The sequence below is a fragment of the Lissotriton vulgaris genome, chromosome 5 (assembly GCF_964263255.1).
Source record: "Lissotriton vulgaris chromosome 5, aLisVul1.2, whole genome shotgun sequence".
Taxonomy (NCBI): domain Eukaryota; kingdom Metazoa; phylum Chordata; class Amphibia; order Caudata; family Salamandridae; genus Lissotriton; species Lissotriton vulgaris.
Genome location: NC_141693.1, coordinates 203,153,227 through 203,174,094, shown reverse-complemented (window position 1 = coordinate 203,174,094; position 20,868 = coordinate 203,153,227). Strand labels below are relative to the sequence as shown.

The 20,868-nt window shown below is 42.8% G+C and overlaps 1 protein-coding gene across 2 annotated transcripts in view; it reads right to left on the bottom strand.

Moving 5' to 3' along the window:
- Nucleotides 1-20,311, bottom strand: part of TRUB2 (TruB pseudouridine synthase family member 2) — a 37,749-nt gene extending 17,438 nt beyond the window's left edge. The window contains exons 1-4 of one of the 2 annotated variants that reach the window (XM_086921165.1): nucleotides 20,175-20,311; nucleotides 19,325-19,497; nucleotides 11,365-11,502; nucleotides 3,179-3,253 (exon numbers count right to left, since the gene is read on the bottom strand). In XM_086921165.1, coding sequence (XP_086777291.1) covers nucleotides 3,179-3,253; nucleotides 11,365-11,502; nucleotides 19,325-19,463 — 352 coding nt within the window. In that variant the 5' untranslated portion in view covers nucleotides 19,464-19,497; nucleotides 20,175-20,311. The remainder of the gene's footprint in view (nucleotides 1-3,178; nucleotides 3,254-11,364; nucleotides 11,503-19,324; nucleotides 19,498-20,174) is intronic. The other variant, XM_086921166.1, reaches the window with a different exon arrangement.
- Between the last annotated feature and the right edge of the window lie 557 nt (nucleotides 20,312-20,868).

The window sequence follows — 20,868 nt, the reverse complement described above, 5'->3', positions numbered from 1 at the left end:
GCGGACGAGCTCAGCGGGCACGCCGTTTGCGCGCCTAAGGCAAGCCCGTCTGCGCCCGTCCGCGACGGGCCAGGACCAGGGGCCATGCCCCCTGATATTTCATCCCCCGATTCCTCTATCACCTACTCCAGAGATGCCCTACTGAGCCTCAGACCAGCACACTGCTCACACAGTCTGCCCCTGAACTGTTACCTGGACCCCATCACCTGCTCTATTTGCAACCTGTCCCTTTCCTCCCTCCCCTCTTTAACAAATATTGCGACCTGCAACTTCCCTTCCACTCATCTTCGATCTACACATATTAAGCCCCCACAAGCTTTTTCGTTCCTTAGCTTAAACTGTAGGTCTCTAGGGAAACACAAGAGAGACATCTTTGATCTTCTTATCTCTATCCAACCAACGGCTTTATTTCTCACTGAAACATGGCTTAAAGATCACTCTGGCCCTGATATTGCATCAGCCCTCCCCGACAACTACACATACATAGGAAAAAATAGAGTCGGGAAAGAGGGTGGCGGCATCGCCATAATTTTCAATAGATTATACTCTTGTAAGTGGGAGGACTTCGACATACTGAACAGTGAGGCAGGATATTTTAAACTTCTGCTATCCCCTAATTTTACCTTTTCTGGGATGCTCATTTATCGCTCGCCTGGCTCTGCCAGCTCATGGGCAACTGCCCTTTCCGAGCTTATTGCCCCTCTACTACAGGACTCTACGAACTTCACGATTATCGGTGACCTAAACCTGCACTTTAATGACTCATCTTACTCAATTACATCCAATCTTCGTCAGGACCTAGCAGCTCTTAATATCATTTTACACAACTCTGGCCCCACCCATAAAGCTGGGAATCTTCTTGACCCCATCCTCTCCAATCTTGAATCCATTGTGTGCAGCCCTTCTCTACTCATCGTATGGTCAGACCACTACTTGGTGACCTTTTCTGTCACGATACAAGACTGCCTTAAATAATTACCATACACTCTATAGACTACGTTAATATTACCATACTCGAGGCTCAAAATCGTCCCAAGGCTCTTTTCAAGGCTGTACAAGAACTATCAGGAGCAGCATGCCAGCCCAAAGCGCCCTGCCTAGACGCCCCACAATGCAATTCCCTAGCTGAATTTTTTATCTCCAAAATTGACTCCATTTATGTTGATTTTGACAAGCCGACCCCCCCCTTCCCCTTCCCCAAAACTACCAAATCCGGCCACCCTATGTGTCCCAGAAGCTTCTGTGGACAAGCTCACCACTCCTCTGCAGCTAAGTAGCTCCACCAACATATCGGTTTCTATGATCTTTCCTGAATCCGAACACTTAGAGGAAATCCATACTTCACCTACCCACCAAATTAGTACTTGGAACCTTCTCAACAGATCCTCACTCACCAACATCATTAACAATATTAAATCTGGTTCTCCACTGGATCCGCTTCCCCCTCAAATATTAAAAAATGTGGACACCCCCTCTCTTAATATTATTCTGGATCTACATAATTCCTCCCTCAGAGAAGCCAAGGTCCCCTCCGCGTGGAAACATGCTATGGTCAAGCCACTATTAAAAAAGGCTAATGCTGACACCAACAACCTATCCAATTTCCGTCCCATTTCTCTCCTCCCTGTTTTTTCAAAAATATTAGAAAAGCATATTATCACACAATTCACTCAGCATTTTGAATCCAATAAGATCCTCCATCCATCTCAGTCTGGTTTCAGATCCGGTTTCTCAACAGAATCCACCCTGTAGGGGGTCTCAGAAACTATTTGTTGCCGAGTGGATGAGGGGGGAGACCGTAGCACTCATTTTACTCGACTTGAGTGCCGCTTTTGATACGGTCTCCCACCCCATCCTCATCAATACCCTTAGATCATCTGGCATCACCGGCTCAGCCCTCAACTGGCTCATTAGCTTTCTTTCAGACCGCACTTTCCAAGTCTTTTCCCCTTCCTCTGCTTCTCAAATCTATAAATCAGCGCATGGTGTTCCCCAGGGATCCATCCTAAGCCCCCTACTTTTAAATCTGTACGTCAGCTCTCTGGCCTACATTGCAGAACAGGCAGGGTTAACCATCTACTCATACGCTGATGATACACAGATCATCTACTCTCTTTCAACCGGTTCCCATTCCACCCCTTCTTCCCTCTGTATCGGTCTTAATAACATCGCCAAGTGGATGCACGAAAACAAACTTAAGCTGAATGGGGGGAAAACAGAGCTTCTCCTATTTGGTAAGAATACTACCCTGTGGGGCCCCCAACATTGGCCCGCACAAATGGGTAAGCTCCCTGTACCATCCAAAACAGCTCGTAATCTGGGCATCACTTTCGATGATCAACTTTCCACGAAACATCATGAGGTAAAAATCTCCTCCACTTGTATCACCATCATCAAGTGGCTTCGTAAGATCATCGGGATGCTCCCTCAGGAGACCCAGAAAACCGTAGTCCAGGCCTTAATCACCTCTAGACTGGACTACGGCAATATTCTTCTCCTGGGGGCGTGCAAAGATGTAACCCGTAAATTACAGACAGTCCAAAATATGGTGGCTCGGCTGCTCTGTAAATTACCCAACACATCTCCCACTTCCAACTCACTTCGTAAATTGCACTGGTTACGTATTGAAAACCGCACGAAATTTAAGGCCCTCTGCTATATGCACAGGATAAACACAGGCCGGGCCCCACCATACCTCAATACCTTAGTGCATCGATACAACCCTGCCCGTACCCTTCGATCCTCTAATCAGCATAGGTTCCAAGTTCCTAGAGTCAAGAGAGCCAGGATAGGCGGTCGCTCCTTCTCCGTCCTGGCCCCATCTCTCTGGAACTCTCTTCCTTGATCTCTTCGCACGGAACCCTGTTATCTTAAATTTCGTAAAGAAGTGAAGACCTGGTTATTCAACCAATAATGTCACTTTAGCTATCTATCTGTTTTCCCCTCACTTTTGGTCTCTAGCGCCGGGAAACCTCCGGGTAGCTGCGCGCTTTATAAACTTAAATATAATAATATAATAATAACGTGCATACATTTCCACCCCCTCTGATAGACCTCCAACTTGCTCTAAAAATCAAATATGTTGTCCAAGAACAGGTATACCCACATATGAAGAGGCAGTTACAAGAGAAACACGGGGAAGCCAAAGGATAGGGCAGAAAAAAGTTGTACATCTTACCAAAGACTCCAGAGGATTTGACATCCAGTCTGTGTCCTGCTCCCACTTTCAACTGTGTGTAGTTCGGTCCTTTTACTGTAAAGTGCAACAATGGGATTACATGTAATTGTCAAAGCAGACACCAAACACCATAAGTATATCCATGCTGTTCTGGGCGACATCTTGAGAGGAAGATGCCGACGAGCAGCTAGAAAAAGCATTTTACAGAGATGCATGCTGCATGATTAACTGCTGATAAACCCAAATCTCATTTAATTTGGAAAGAAGACTTCTAAACAGAAGTGATGTATATAATAACATAGCTGGACGTTGGCAGTGAGCACAGCAGGACCCAGTAAGCAGATGATAGACAGGCATCTATTTGTGAAGGTGTGGAACTTTGGCCATGCCCCTGGTTTATCTGCTAAGGCAGAGGTCTTCAAACTTTTTGATGCCGGGACCCCCTTGTAAAACCTTTTTAGGCGTAAGGACCCTCTTCCGACAAAAGTTTCTAGAAACTGGTACTCCCCATCATCAACTTTTGACAACCATAAATGCGCCCGTTAGACCTCATCACATCCCTCCATCATTCATCCACCCACACTTTCACACATCCATCCATCCACCCTTTCATCCTTCCATCCATACATCCATCCACCCTTTCATCCTTCCATCCATGCATCCATCCTTTACCCATCCACCCTTCCTTCCATCCACCCATCATTCATCCACCCACCTTTTCACACATCCATCCATCATTCATCCATGCAACCTTTTATCCATTCATACATCCATCCACCCTTTCATCTTCTCATCCATACATCCATCCTTCATCCATCCACTCTTTCATCCTCCCATCCATCATCCATCCACCCTTTCATCCATACATACATCCACCCACCCTTTCATCCATCCATCTACCCATCATTCATCCCCCCACCTTTTCACACATCCATCCATACATCCTTCATCCGTCCACCCTTTCATCCTTCCATCTATACATCTATCCTTCACCAATCTATCCTTCATCCATCCACCCTTTCATTCTTCCATCCATCATTCATCCATCCACCCTTTCATCCATCCATCCTTCATCCGTCCACCCTTTCATTCTTCCATCCATACATCTATCCTTCACCAATCTATCCTTCATCCATCCACCCTTTCATCCTTCCATCCATACATCCATCATTCATCCATCTACCCTTTCATCCATCCATTCACCCATCATTCATCCACCCATCTTTTTACACATCCATCCATCCTTCATCCATCCACCCTTTCATCCATCCATCCTTCATCCGTCCACCCTTTCATTCTTCCATCCATACATCTATCCTTCACCAATCTATCCTTCATCCATCAAACCTTTCATCCTTCCATCCATACATCCATCATTCATCCATCCACCCTTTCATTCATCCATCCACTCATCATTCATCCACCCACCTTTTCACACATCCATCCATCCTTCAGCCTTTCATCCAGCCATCCTTCAGCCTTACATACATCCATCCACCCATCATTCATCCACCCACCTTTTCTGTGCCTCTCTCATGGGGGGGGGGGGATCAGTATCTCTCTGCGTCGTTGTCCTTCTTTTTTCCCATTCATGGGAGGGCATCTCTGTGCCTCCCTGCTGGGGGCGAGGGACGTGTCACGGGACCCACAGCTTCAGGTGCGCAACATCCATTGAACTCAAAGGGCTACACTACAGCCACTCCCCCAGACCCCCCCCCCCCCTCCCCCCCAGCTCCCCCCAGCTCGTGTATGTGAGCCCAGCTGTAACAGCTTCAGGGACACCTACACAGTCACACCCAAGTACTTGTCAGGTCTTTAAAAGACCTTTTACTTCTTAATGAGGCGTTGATGTTTTCCACACCTCGGTGTGAATTAGGCCTCCGCCGTGAGCACCCTCAGCCCAATGCCAGGAACTGCACTCTGCAGAATCTGCGACCCCCTACCCAGGACTCCACGACCCCCCTGGGGGTCGCGCCCCACAGATTGAAGACCGCTGTGCTAAGGAGATGGTCCTCTCAAGCCGCTGCTATCCTGGCTTAGTTCAGGGAAGGTGCAAAAACAGTCCTTCCTGCTCCATTCACGTTTTTGTGATTTTAACGCAGATATTGACAGATGGCTTTACACTAGTTTGGAGACTGGGCAGGGTAAAGGAATATAAGCGGGACAGGATGACAAAGGGGAAAATCATAAACTGAGATTATCAATATATCCTTTGGCACACCCTATATTTGTAGATGCTACATACGTACAGAGGGACACTAACAAAGTTACCACATCTCTCAATGTATCCAAGCACTACTCACATGTAATTAGGGAGAATCAAAGGGTCCAGTCATGGCAGACCAGATGGAATCGCTCTCGGCGTAGGGGGAAGGCAATAATGCTACAGTGAAGCATGCAAAAAGACAAATACCCTAAAGACTAGTAATCATCTGTCACCAATAGTCGCAGCACAGCCTGGTCATGGGAATGGAAGTGACCCATGATGAAAGGAATTCTGATTTGAGGGCATCCCTATATCCCAAAAGACTATGACAAGTTGATGGTGAATGTCAGACAAAAACAAGAGCAGCAGCCATCAGGGTACTTGAGGCACAAGTCCCCTGTAGAGGGACACCCACTAAATTCGCCAGAATGACAGAGGAGGAACAGGGTGGCACACTGCTACTGCACCAGAGACTTTGCACGTAAGTGGCTAACTTACTTATATTGCCAGAAAAGGTAGTATTTATATTAACAAAAAACACTACAGCACTTTCAGGAGTAATAGAAAACCTGGGTCTTTTCACAGCCAGCTAACATTTTGTGTGATAAGGTATAAGAAAGAATATGAATTACAAACTAGAGAAACTAGACCTCATAGAAGAAGTTGACTTTTTATTTTGCATGTAAAGCCATTTAAACCAGTCAAATCAGAAACTATTTCAAGACAGATCAAAGGTGTAATGAATGAGGGAAACAGTTTACAACACTTGCGATACATCGCATGCCATTGCAACGATGCATTGTTACATCGTATGCCATTACAACCCAAGTCGTTACAATGACTTGCTGAAGGGGGCAGAAGGTGTTGGATTTGTTGGACTTTCAATCCAACACCTTCCCTACTGTTGCACACACAGGAGATGGAATAGTAAATTATACTATTCCAAACTTCAGCGCCCCCCGGCTAGAGCAAGTCGTTGTAACGACTTGCGTTGTAATGGCATACAATGTAACAGCCCGTCGTAACGGCATGCGAAGAAAACACATGCGTTGTAACCAGTGCTATTCACGACTGCGGATGGCATTGATATAGGTATGTTTGGAGCTCATTCTGTTCATGATGCAGTAGCTTTGACAGCTTCTGTCATCGGTGGAAGGTTGAATGATATATTGCAATCAACATTGAAATCAGAAAACTTGTCAAATGCTACGTCTGTAACATTTTATCCTAAATCTATTTAGAGAACAGCGAATTTAGTTGTGCAAGAGTTATGAACTTGCACATAAAGAGCCTTGGGTCTTAACACAAAATTGCGATTTTAAAAACACAAGTGATAATAAATATCAGGATTTCATTGAAGACACGGAGGCTTGGATTATTTCACCCGGTTTTACCAAGCCTTATTTTGAAAGGGCATGTTTAGGTGTGAGTTTATTGATATGCACTTTGTTCAATAAAGATACTGAAAGGTGAAATAGCAATGAGTAAATTTGTGCTGCAGAACGTTTTCTGTTCTTTATCTTCTGATGCAGGATAGCTTCAAAAACATTTGTCAGATTAAGGGGGGTAAGATTATTGGAGGACAGCAGGCGTTGTGGATAGTTCGATTTAACATCTGAAAGATGTTAAAACAACAGAAAACAAACAGACCTCAATGTTAGAAACCATGAAAAAAAGAGGGCCGTGTTTGAGAGAGACATGTATTGGATTCAATTTTTCTATTGCTATGGCAATGGAGTTGCTGCTGAAGGTTAGATATTGCACAAAATCTAAGATTCTGTATTACAAAAAGCTATTCACAAACCTACAAGTGTAAATCTCTACCTCCCTCATCTTTCCTATGGAGAGATCCTCACACATGTAAGTTTATTACTGAATAGTAAATGTATGAGGTACTATGGGAGTGACTGGAAAAAGAAGTATACTTATTACTCAGGGGGAGGGGGTTATGAAGGAGTAAGGAGAGGTTTACAAAGGGTTGTTTGGAGGTGGGGGTTAGGAAGTGACATGAACCCACCCAGAAAAGCTCACTGCTATTAACAAACTACATTTTTATAGTTACCAGCGCCACCAAGGCACCCAAAACAGTGGTAAATTACTTTAGGTCAGAGTTGGAGTAAGTCCAGCATCACACATCGTCAACCACTGGTACTGCAATACCCACCATCAAAAAATAATGGAGGTAGGGACCGAAATAAAACCCAACAGGAAATACTGTTAAATTAAGCTATTTAAAAGAGCTCAAAATTATTTAATGTTAAAAATATATAAAAATAAATCATTATTTCATTATGAAATATTTTAGCTTTTTTTAATTTCTGAAATAATGCAACTAATTTGCATTAAAATATAATTTAATAATTATTTCTATACATCAGTTAGAATAATTATTAATCTATAAAAATGTTTAATGCTTTAGGTGGGAATTTATCTTTTAAATTAAAACTTCAGAAAAATTATTTCATATAATACATTTAAACTAAATATTTAATTCAGAAGTGAACTTTTTTTTGTTCTACTTACGAAAGAAAATATATAAAATACATTTACATTAATATTTAACAGTGCAACAAATTCCTCACAAAAATACCCATCCTGCTGTATCGTCACTGAATTTTTGTTTAACTCTGCTCCAGCAGAAAGAACAGATTACTTCCTTTGGTAACACTTGCTGGTGGATACTCTATTTAACTGCATATGATTCTTCATCTTTAGAACAGCCCAAGGCACCAGACTTGATCTAGAGAATTCTGTGCATCACCAGGTGGTACACTACACCTCGTAGTGACAGTGTACTGCCCCACAAGTGACAGAGGTGCATATAAGCACCACCCTGCGTGCTGTCAGTTTCTTAATCTTTATCATTCCGTGTATCAGACGTGGAGCACTTTAAACAAATTGCAGGTAACAGTGTACCAAATTCTAACTTGGAACCTTATGATGCTCAGGAGTTTACTCCGTAGAAGAGGGAGATTGGGGCATTGAATAATCTGCTATTAGATACAGTATCCATAAGAAAGAATGTTACTGAAGAGAAGGAATTTGTTCTTATGGTGTATACTTCAAATGGCAGAATCTACACCGTTGCAACAGATACCACAGCAGTATCTCAAAGAGTGCAGGGTCTGAGGAGTAGACTCAATAGAAACCTTGTAGGACTGAACAGGCAAAATATCCCTCATGATAGACTGCACTATCTAGGAAATGTTTGTGTGGACTGATACCCACATCACAACCTGGCAAATGTCCAGAACTGGCCACTCTCCTCACCAGTGCTGTCATAGCAACCTTTGCTCTGGTGAAATGACCCAGCAGACCCTCTAGTATGTAGCTAGCAGATTTTGATGTAGAGGATAATTCACTTTGATAGGGTCCTCTTTTGCACCAAATTCCCTAGAAAGAGCTGATCAGCCACACAATTATCTTTCTTGCAGTCAATTTACAAGCTCAAAGCCCTCCTGGGGTCAAGCAAATTGAGCATCTCCTTTTTTTTTTTTTTAAAGGTGAGGAGGAACAAAGAATGCTGGTAAGGTGATTGAGTAATGATAAAAAGGGATACTATCTTGGGCAAGTAAACCACCTGAATCCTCAACACTAATTTGGTCCAGAAAATGCAACGTAGTGTAAGCAAGTTGCAGTACGAGCACCTCCAGTTCACACACGAAGCATGAAGAGATGATTGCACTGAGTAAAAATGTTTTGAGCATCAGTAGATGCAGTGAGCAGCTGCGCACTGGCTCAAAAAGTTCAAAGCCCACTGGTCTTCAGAAAAACATGTGTAAAACTCTTGATAAAACGAATCACACTAGGTAACTTAAAGAGAGGGAGTTGACCAGGAACACATAAAAAAGCTAAATGAGCTGACATATTACCCATAACTGTGCACAATGGAAGGCCTTGATGGGCCAACAACACAAACAATATATCAGAACGTTTGGCCTGCAACAGATCAAGATGATAGACCCCACACCAGGCCACATACTTATCCCAGTGCCCGGAGTAGATGGATCTCTTTGATGGGCATCTGGCGGAAAGAAAGACATCTACCATTTCAGACAGCAAGATAAAAGAGTTCAACTGTTGCTGCTCAATCTTAACATATGGTGATGTAAATTGATATTCAGGTGCAGGACACTCCCCTGTTGCTGAGACAGGAGGTCCTCCAGAAAGGAAAGCCATATAGTAGGAGAAATGCTCCGGAGCTCTAGGTTCCATACACGTTTGGCTCAGTCTGGGACAATTAAGATGATTGAGGTCCAGTGTGTCCTAATTTTTCTTCAGAACTAGAGGTGGGGGAGGTATCTGAAAAAGCTTTGTGTAAGAGCTGCATTTTCCATAGCAGAAGGAAAGCTTCAGGGTCAGGCAGATCACCCGAAGCTCCAGAACATCGATGTGGAGCTCACTTTGTGCCGGAGACCAGCGGTCTCTGATCTTCTCTTCCCTCAGGTGGTCCCTTAACCGAGCTATGATCCATCTGTCACCATCGAGAAGTCTGGGTGGGGAATGGAGAGTATGATGCCGCAGGTTAGGCTGGCGTTTGTCTGCCACCACAAAGCCTTCTCCTATTCAATCTGGATGGAGTCGAAGAGGCAGCCTTGTGGCCGAGTCCACTAAAACTGGAGGTTCCGCTGCAAGATACACATTTGCTATCTGACATTCCAGATATGGAGGTTGCACCAGCAGTCCAAGAAATTTCAGGACCATTCTCACTAAGACCAATGATAAAGCCTACAATTTTAGAATCATATCCTTAATGTCCGAGACTCACAGCGGCCATGGAAATGCCTTGAGCGCATGTCCAGGACAGCCCCTATGTTGATAGAGAACCCCAAGGATATCAAGAGCTTGGACACTGTCCTTAGATACAGACTGTAGCATGCCCGCCTTGAGCAGCCATCCACCAAGGTACAGGAATGTATGTATACTTTACAGCCAAAGATGAGCTGGGACCATCGCCTTCACTTTCATGAATACACAAGGAGTCATGGTAAGACCAAAGGGGAACACAGAATCACAGATATTGCCTGTGGGACTGGAGGATAGAAATATGAAAATATACATCCTGCAAGTCAAGGGAAACAATGCGGACTCCGGGGTCTAGAGAAGATAGTATGAGAATGCCAACCAGTAGGTGCATTTTGAATTTGTCTTTTCTCAGAAAGGCATTTTATTGCCAGATATCCAGGAAAGGCCCGAGGCCTCCATCCTTATTGGGCATGAGGAAATAATATGAATAGCACACCTTACTCCTTTTTAAATCTGGCTCCTGCTCAAGCTTAGAGAATGAGCAGTAATTGCATATTGACTGCAAACTCTTCTTGGGCTCAGCGATGTAGAGTTTAGCCTCCACTCTCTGCTCACTTTCCGGTACATGATGGCAAACTCATTTAATGATTTGGAGTCATGATGGAAGCCCAAGCACCACAGACATAACTTGTGCAGGTCTGTGAGTAACATCAGCCTCCTCCATGTCTTCATATGGTTTTAATCCTGTTGTTTTTGTGGGAGGCATGTTTCCTGGCACACTGCCCAGAAGGATACTGGAAGTTATTGAAAACCTGGATCTGCAGTGAAGGACACGGAAAGGAAGGAATGAATGTAAGTATGCTGGTTCCACTCTGTCACTTACAGGGAGGTACAGTCTCACTGCTGAGCTGTACGGCTCAAAATAATCATGCACACAAGCATGGCAAAATAGTTCCCTGAATACACTTGGAGGATTTTCTAAAGGTAACCAATCTCCCCACTAAAAGTAACCATTCAGAATAACCTGTTTTTGCAATATGTTTGGCCGAATTACAGTATTAGTGCATGCTAATATTTCTGTTTATATGTGGGACGTAAGTGTGCTATATTTGTATATGTCTCAACTTTAGTTTTCTCTCTACATTGGGCATTTATCTAAGGGTTTCCTGCTAGACCCAAAAAAGTTATCATGATAAAACCATTTTTAAGTCTATTTATGTACCGTTGCACATACCAAGGGGGTGATCTGCGAGGACCGGGAGCGTAGTGGCTTTCAGTGTTAGTTCTGTACTACTGCTTTCTTTTCCTTCTCCACCTTCCAAGAGAAAGCGCACTTGCTTCAGAGGAGCTGGTTGCTTCAGGGAATTCAGGTCTGGGGATAAATTACACACCATGTTAAAGGATTTTTTTTCACGTAGTGATGTATATTATAAAAATGCATGTGTTGGGTGTGCTTGCCAGTTTTTCTTCATTGGCTGCAAAGATGTTGAAATCCACATTAACCTTGCAGAAGCAGCAGTCTGCCACTTAAAGCCAATTACATTTTATTAGCACAGGTTCCTCACGCTTTCCCACTTCAGACATGAATTGTACTTTGTTGTTAAATCTAATCAGTTCTGTTTCCTAAATGCATACATTAATGATATGACAGAACTGTTTAATTTCTACACATCAAGTCACAGCATGCACCGGCTCGGATGTCATTTTTAAAACCAATCAATTTGACAAGCATTATATATCATATTCCCTTACCCAAACCTATCCACTGGATCATCCAAATACCCTGCATATGCCCCATCTACTCATTCATTGAAGCCTGTCTACTCTAGTGTAAAACTGGGAAGTTTCGGGAGGGTTCGCCTTTGAAGAACACTTGTATGATAGGCAGTGATAAGGATGAACAAATCGGCAGCCCCTTGCTAACAAAACCTTTGTGAAATTTCTAACAGCAGCCCTGCCTCCATCCTCCTCACTTTGGTGTCAGGATCTTCACCTTTCAGCCACATGAATGCACGAAATACACTTTCACTGCATGGGAAGCTATCCTCAGCTTCCCTCTTGTGCCATGGTAAACTAGGGCCATCCAAAATGGATTCCACTGGTTCCATTACTCAGACTCATACACCCAGTGAGTTATATTACAACAGCACCATGTGCTACACGCACACTGCATATCCATGCAAAATACACACAGGAGAAACCATGCCAGATTCTGGATTTTCACATGACAGCAGAACTTTACAAGAGAGGGGCCAGTTGGCCATATGCTCACTAACACACATAAAAAGGTCAGGTCAAATATAGAAGATCAAAAACCACAGTACACTGCTGCCACCGCCTTGTGTGCTAAAGGAAGATGGGACAGTATTTTTTTGTCTGCATGGAGGGTTTGTTCAATGCGTCTCTCTGGGGCACTATACAAGTTCGGGACCTTTCACTAACAAAGACAGAGCTGGGTCTCTGCGCACACGCTAGATTAAAGACACGCCAGGACGAAAAATAAAAGTCAGGATACCAGGTCCACATGCAGTCAGGCACTCAGGGGAGGAGCATATACTTCTGTATACCATGCAGAGGACTTTCCCGCCCCAACAGTGATCTAGGAAAGTGGACATCATGCGGGGTGTGATAAGATTATAGATGAAGCCAGACTAAACTAGAAATTGTGGACAGCGAGAGAATTTACTGCAACATGTCAAAGTCATATGAGGCACAAGACAAGCAAGAGGACTTCGAATTACCTGGTCTATAAGGTAAGGATGAGCAAAGCATTGTCCTACTTAACCTTAGAACACACCATGATAAATTGCTGATTGATATTTTGGATGACTAATGGAAAAGAATAGTTTTATATTAAATGGGACATAACCCTCACCGAGTCTTGAAACTGACAGAGAGAAAAAACTATTTTTATGAGTCACACTGGGATTACACCTCGAGCTGGACACAGGATGAGCTCCAAGGTATTTTTTTTTTTCTACAAAAGGCGGATCCCTTTAAAGACTGGCTTACAGATATGTCCTACTGTAGAGAGACTTTGGAGGTTTATGCGGAGGAACTACCGCAGGCATCAAGACCTCGGGATTTTTGGGAACTCCTAACACAACACAGTATCTTAAAGAACATACAGGTGGACAGTTGATTCATATTATTGGTGGGATAGCATAAAATGTGCTACTTTTGTCAGTTTATTGGGGAATAGAGGCCAGCTGCAACACTTAACCTTACGTCTAGGAATGTATCAAATTGCATTATATGCTGATAACTTCAGAACCCTATGGATGTCGGAAGTTCTGGATGTGTTAGAATGTATATTAGATTTTCTATGTACAGAAATAGACGAAAAATGTATGTATAACGAGATGTGAGTTTATACCACGGACACAGCTGTTTATCTGAAACGTGTGTTTTGTCGATGTTGACCAGAAATAATAAAAAAAAAAAATTCTTAAGATGCGGATCCCTTTGCTTTTTGCAGGAGTGGGTGCAGTTACAACTTTCCAAGAAGCAGATGCCTTTTTAATGCATATATGCATGCTGAATTGCAGGAAGTACTGTCTACTTCAAGTTATGACTTATTTCACAGGCAGAGGAGAGGAGTGGTAAAGTTTCTGTCCAATTACATACAATAAAAAATATGAATGGGTTTATTGGTTTTACACCTACTGTTGCGCGACTGTCAAGTCAATAATACTTTTATTTGATTTCATTAAAAATCATAAAAGAATGGAAAAGACGCAAAATACAAGATGATTTAAAATGAAGATTTGTAAAATACGAGCGATAAAAACACAGAGGTCATATCCTCAATCATCCTCAACTGTTAAGATAAGATATGTTAAATTGTGTAAACAGTGCAATTTATAAAAGGTGCAAAATGGTTCAGTAAGAAATAATGGACAAATTGTGCCAATGAAACGTGTCCAGGCAGTTCGTATCAAAGCCACTCAAGTTAATTTGTTTTTTTTGTCCAATTCTTTGGCCGACATTTTCCAAAATGTAATGGTTCTGCAGGACAATTGGATCGACAGGCCTCCGAGGCACTGTAGGACTGCAGCTCTGCATGTCCTTATTCGTTTTTTACTAAAAATCTCATGAATGACTATTTTTCGGGTTCCAAGTCGTGAGGAGCATGTGCATAGGAGGTGTAGTAGTGTCTCTTCTCCTTGTCCGCAGAGGCGGCATTCTTTTGTCGGCCATGTAAACTACTGTTGCGGCACTGTATGTGGAAATGCACATTGTGTTCTTTATGTTAGTTAAGAGAAAGGTTGATCAACACCTTATCTTTACTCTGCCACCATTAGTCGCAAATACCATTATGTTGGCAGGATGAGTACTACTCAAACGTGGGGCTAGACAATTTGAGCACACAATCCATCTTGAGGTAATGACCATATTGGTCAAATGCTATATGAACATAATAAACATGTCGACCTAGTTGTTATGGGGAAGGAATAGTGACCAGGGGAACTGGAGGCATGCCTATATGAGTAATGTGTTAGTTATTTCCTAGTTGATATATGCACTTTAACTTTTGGTATTACACCGTCAAGCAAAAAAAATCAAGAGGTATGCCCTGAAATAATTCAAAGACAACCAGGTTCAAACAAATAATGTATCCTTGGTTGTTTAAAAAATGCACGCCAATACAACAACCCACTGCAGATGATTATACAGCTGTGCTCTCGCAACTACAATAAAGTGTTACACAATTGAGTACAATAGACAAGTATCAATAATTAAATAGAAGCAGATTCTTTGGTGTGTTTCTTGTCTCAGCAGGGTGAAGATTTATTGTATCCAGACTTGAGGAATGTCACAATATGCCGACACGTGTTTCGTCGTGTGCCGTTGAGTCAACACGACTCTTCAGGGCTGGTGGTACAAAACATAGTGTATACATATTCAGTGGTACGTCATATCACAGAAATAGGCTGCATATGATGACAAGAAGTGCATCACGCATGCAGTAGTAATGTGCGTGTCCAGTCGCACAGAGTGGGTGTGATGGGTGATGACGCTTAAGATACTGAGAGTGTGCCACTCTAAGGAAGTGAGTGGTTTTCCTTGAGTGGTGGTGCCCTGGGTGTGAAGTTTGCTGGTATTAAGTTGAAATTGTGGCAAGCGTTCACGTATACACGGTGGTCCTGCATACCTAGGGTTACAGAGTGTCAAAATATCTTGGTGAGGGCAAGCTAAAGTGAAGTATAATAAAAAAAAGTTTGTGGGTGACAAGTTCATACCAGGGTGTGTGGATATAATTTGTAGTTTAAGAAGATTGGTGATATCTATAGTGATATAATGAAATACATGCTCTCTCTACGAGGTTCAGTAATTACCTTTAGACTCAACTCCTGGATGTGGGTTGAGAATAGTCTGGAAGTTATGGTAATGTTTCACGTGGGTGGATTAGAGAGAGACTAAAAGGCGAGAGGAGAAGAAAAAACATCGTCAGGAAGGCATAAAATGAGGAATGTACGAGAGCCTCTCGGTGGATGGCTAAAAATAAAATTATAAGATCGACCGGGACATTGTATTGGAAGTATCCTTACCACTGGGTTTATTTAAATTCAAAACAATTGGTAGGTGGGTAGTGGTGGAGTATCCAGTGGAGTTAGAAGCAAGATCGCGTTCTATCCGCTCTGTTTCGCCCTTTTTGGGCGTATCAGAGACTTCAAGGTTTTAGCGCTATGGTAAAGGAATAAAGTAAAATAATAGGATCATTGGACAAAAAGTAGCATGCATCGCGTCAAACTCTGTCAACATTTATGGTAAAATAACTAGAAAAAAACCAGTGGATAGCGATAACGTTCTGTACCTGAATACGGGTGTGTTTCAGGCATTGACCGGGAGGGGATCCATCAAATTGAAAACATCTGAAAACGGGTTCGTTTTCTCAATTAGCGGTATGCTGTAAGGGAAACTGAGGTCAGGGACACAGAAGAATTAGCTACACTAAGTGACAAAGTACAAGTCATCAATTTGTCCTCATTTCCCTTGACACCAGAGATGGTCTCCCTACTTAGTAGAGGCCTTAACTTTAATCCCTATGCTACCGGTTACATGTGCCAAACCAAGATAGATGTCTTTAAATTCATTCGTAACCTTAAACTAAAAAAACATTTTGCTGGATTACAGAACAGACAGAGTCAACCTAGACACATTCCAAATGTTTTTGATGATGTTTCTTTGACCATTAAAGATGTGCAATCCACACACTTGCTTCTTTCTTTGACAGATAGGGAAGACAGTCCTCTTGAAATGGAAAGATTACTAGAGGACCATGATGTTGAAACTGACTACAGCATGGCGAGTGGCTTGAAAAGCAAATCTAAATGGACACCCCGTTACCAGGGGGTAATGTGATTGATAATTTTCACAGGCATGTTCTTGAGGATCTTAACAGAACCAATATCAAGAACTTAAACACCAAGTTCAAATACAAAGACAACTTAACCAAAGGGGAACGGTTAGCACTTTCCACTTTAAGTGACAATCCTAACATCATCATCAGGGAGGCGGACAAAGGGGGTAATGTGGTGGTCATGGATCTGATCGACTACAACAACGAGATCCAAGGCCAACTCAATGATGACTCATGCTATGAGTTACTCAATCATAACCCCATTGGTCCACTAACACTCTTAATCAATGGACTCTTACTCACCTGGAAACAATCTGGTCTTCTGGATGACAACAAGTACCTGTACCTCAAAGTCTTCAGACCCACGTATCTGTGGTTGTACACGTTACCCAAAGTCCACAAAAATCTACCGTTTCCTCCAGGAAGACCGATAGTATCGGGGATTGGAGGTCCCACCGAAAGAATCGCAGAGTATGTGGATCTTTTCTTGGGGCCTCTGGTCAGAAATCTTCCGTCTTACATACAAGACTCTAAACACATACTGAGCATCATGTCAGACATGGAGTGGCAACGAGACACCATATTAGTGACCTTGGATGTGGTGTCTCTCTACACCAGCATCAATCCGGAACTAGGTTTAGCAGCCATCACTAAACTTTTATCTAACCGACCGGCTTCTCTCTGGGCACACACTAACATGCTACTACACATGACGAAGACCATTCTAGAAAACAACTTCTTCATTTTTGATCGAAAATGGTATCGGCAAAAGAAGGGAGTAGCCATGGGCTCCAAATTCTCACCCTCCTTTGCTAATCTCTTCATGGGGGCCCTGGAGGCTGACTTGATTTGGGGCACCAAAGGAATCCAATACATCGACTCCATAGTGTTTTGGGGTTGATACATTGACGATTGTTTTCTGCTATGGTCAGGCTCTGAAGAACTACTCAGTACAACGACAATATGGCTAAAGAGTCCCATTCGGTATTACTTTTCCTCTCCTTCCATATACGTAGCACGTAGACTTACAATTATTGTCTACACTACATGTTAGTACGCGAGCACCATGCATTTTGCATCATTATTTCCCCTTGCCAAGATGGCGGCCACGTTTGAACACACAAACAAACCGACATCTTCTATGTTTAGCAATCCTACATAGGAACACCTCCTCCTCCGGTCAGGTGTCCGCTCACGACAGACGGCCACCGGGAACCAACGGAGGAGGGATACCGAACCACGGGTAAGTCGTTGCCCTCTCTCCTTACAACTAGATTCCAAGTATTATGGAGCTAATAAGCCCACGCGAACTTATTTTCGCATTTCTAATACGTGCTTGTCAATTTCAAAACCCTTACAGCATACCGCTAATTGAGAAAACGAACCCGTTTTCAGATGTTTTCAATTTGATGGATCCCCTCCCGGTCAATGCCTGAAACACACCCGTATTCAGGTACAGAACGTTATCGCTATCCACTGTTTTTTTTCTAGTTATTTTACCATAAATGTTGACAGAGTTTGACGCGATGCATGCTACTTTTAGTCCAATGATCCTATTATTTTACTTTATTCCTTTACCATAGCGCTAAAACCTTGAAGTCTCTGATACACCCAAAAAGGGCGAAACAGAGCGGATAGAACGCGATCTTGCTTCTAACTCCACTGGATACTCCACCACTACCCACCTACCAATTGTTTTGAATTTAAATAAACCCAGTGGTAAGGATACTTCCAATACAATGTCCCGGTCGATCTTATAATTTTATTTTTAGCCATCCACCGAGAGGCTCTCGCACATTCCTCATTTTATACCTTCCTGACGATGTTTTTTCTTCTCCTCTCGCCTTTTAGTCTCTCTCTAATCCACCCACGTGAAACATTACCATAACTTCCAGACTATTCTCAACCCACATCCAGGAGTTGAGTCTAAAGGTAATTACTGAACCTCATAGAGAGAGCATGTATTTCATTATATCACAATAGATATCACCAATCTTCTTAAACTACAAATTATATCCACACACCCCAGTATGAACTTGTCACCCACAAACTTTTTTTTATTATACTTCACTTTAGCTTGCCCTCACCAAGATATTTTGACACTCTGTAACCCTAGGTATGCAGGACCACCGTGTATACGTGAACGCTTGCCACAATTTCAACCTAATACCAGCAAACTTCACACCCAGGGCACCACCACTCAAGGAAAACCACTCACTTCCTTAGAGTGGCACACTCTCAGTATCTTAAGCGTCATCACACCCACTCCGTGCGACTGGACACGCACATTACTACTGCATGCGTGATGCACTTCTTGTCACCATATGCAGCCTATTTCTGTGATATGACGTACCACTGAATATGTATACACTATGTTTTGTACCACCAGCCCTGAAGAGTCGTGTTGACTCAACGGCACACGACGAAACACGTGTCGGCATATTGTGACATTCCTCAAGTCTGGATACAATAAATCTTCACCCTGCTGGGACAAGAAACACACCAAAGAATCTGCTTCTATTTAATTATTGATACTTGTCTATTGTACTCAATTGTGTAACACTTTATTGTAGTTGCGAGAGCACAGCTGTATAATTATCGTATAGTCTCTGACTTTTTAGACGGTTAAGGGTGTTTTTCCGCCTGCTCTTCACGCACTACACAGCTACCACTTTTCGAACTACACACAGTAACGTAGAAATTGAGGCAGTGCGCCCCTGATATCTGAACCTCTAAAAAAACCCCAAGCAGTTTAACCCACTGCAGATGACCGTTTTTCTACCATCCCAAATATTCACAAAGTTATCTTGCGCCTCTTTTGCCCGATTACCTTTTAACAAGTTTGTTTCCACTGCATCTCGCACCAACTTCCAGTGAACGCCAGGAGGTTTGTAAACTGCAAAGAGGCCCTGGAGCGAGCACCGGACCGAAGGCGCATACAGACCCGTTTTCTGAAGCACACCCGTCATGGCACAGCCGAAGAATGACACCCTAGGTCACCACCTGAAAGGGGACAAGATTCCAGCTTATTTAGAAAAAGTGGTATAGCATGACTCTGAGCTGTAGATAAAGGCTACCCAAGGAATTCTGAAACACAGGAGGTAATAGAAAAGCCATTATCAGTGAGTCTTTGGTACCTACATACATACAATATGGACCAAATCGTGCCAATGGTGGGCATCAAGAGCAATTTTATGTTAAAGGTCATACATAAAAATTGTCGTCATTTAAAAAATTGCTTCAGTTTGGGTTATAGTCCAGTTTAGATAACTCCCAAGCACGAGTTCCAGCGAGGTGTTAGAAGGAGCTGTGACTGGACGAGTGGTGGAAATGCGCCATCATCTTTCTTCAAGGTACCCCGCTGCCCCAGAAACAGTTGCGTTGGGTTTTGGAACAAGTTTAGCACTATGCCACGATAATTTCTCCGTTTGTTAACAACTCCTAACGACCCTAGCACGATCAGCCGGCATACGTTTTTTGTCTAACAATGGAACCAGTCTGTTGAGAAACGCGGAAATTAATTATTCAATTCTCACCACAGATTAACAATAATAGTACCCGAAGTGTTATTTATAGATCAAATGTGATTAGGGTAGACAGATGAACGTGTTCTGTAAATTCAATGACCTTCAGTGAGTGTCGGCGTTACCAATTATAGCGACCACCTGTCTGCTACTTACACGGACAATACGTGATACCTGTATAATGCACCATCAATAACAGATCGTTTCAACGGATGCCACTAGTCTTAAGCACTTCCGGGTAACGCTACAATTCATTCCAGACCCAAATGTATTCGAGATGTCATCTTTGAATGGGCGTACGGTACGTCTACAGTGACCTTTGATTGGGGCATTGTGACCACGCCAGCCAATCTTGGTGCGCATATAGAATTTTGAAGTGTTGATTTGCTGTGAGCGCTCACGTGCTTTAATCGAAGGGGCGGGGGAGCAGAGCCAGTAGTCCAGATGAACTGGCTCCACGTCACGAGAGGTAACGGCGAAGCGTTTCAACTGTCCGTAAAGTGACTGGAATCCGGTAGAAAATGAGACTAGGTCCCGGTAAAATACGTTACAACTATTCGTATAGTAACTGAAATCAAGTAGAAAATGAAACTAGGACCCATTAAAATACGGGCGGTAAACAGTGTTTTAAATGGAAAAAAATAGTGCAGATACTCATTTAAATGGGGCGAGTGGGCGGGGTTAAGAACAAGACATACTGATTCATATTGACTTTTTTAAATTTATTTATTTAATGCGATTTTTCATAGCTCGAACATTAGCCGAAGGTGTCAGTGCGCTTTACAAAAGAACCAGTTGCCATACATAAAGAATTAGGATTACATGAGTTACATAAAAGATACAAACAGGA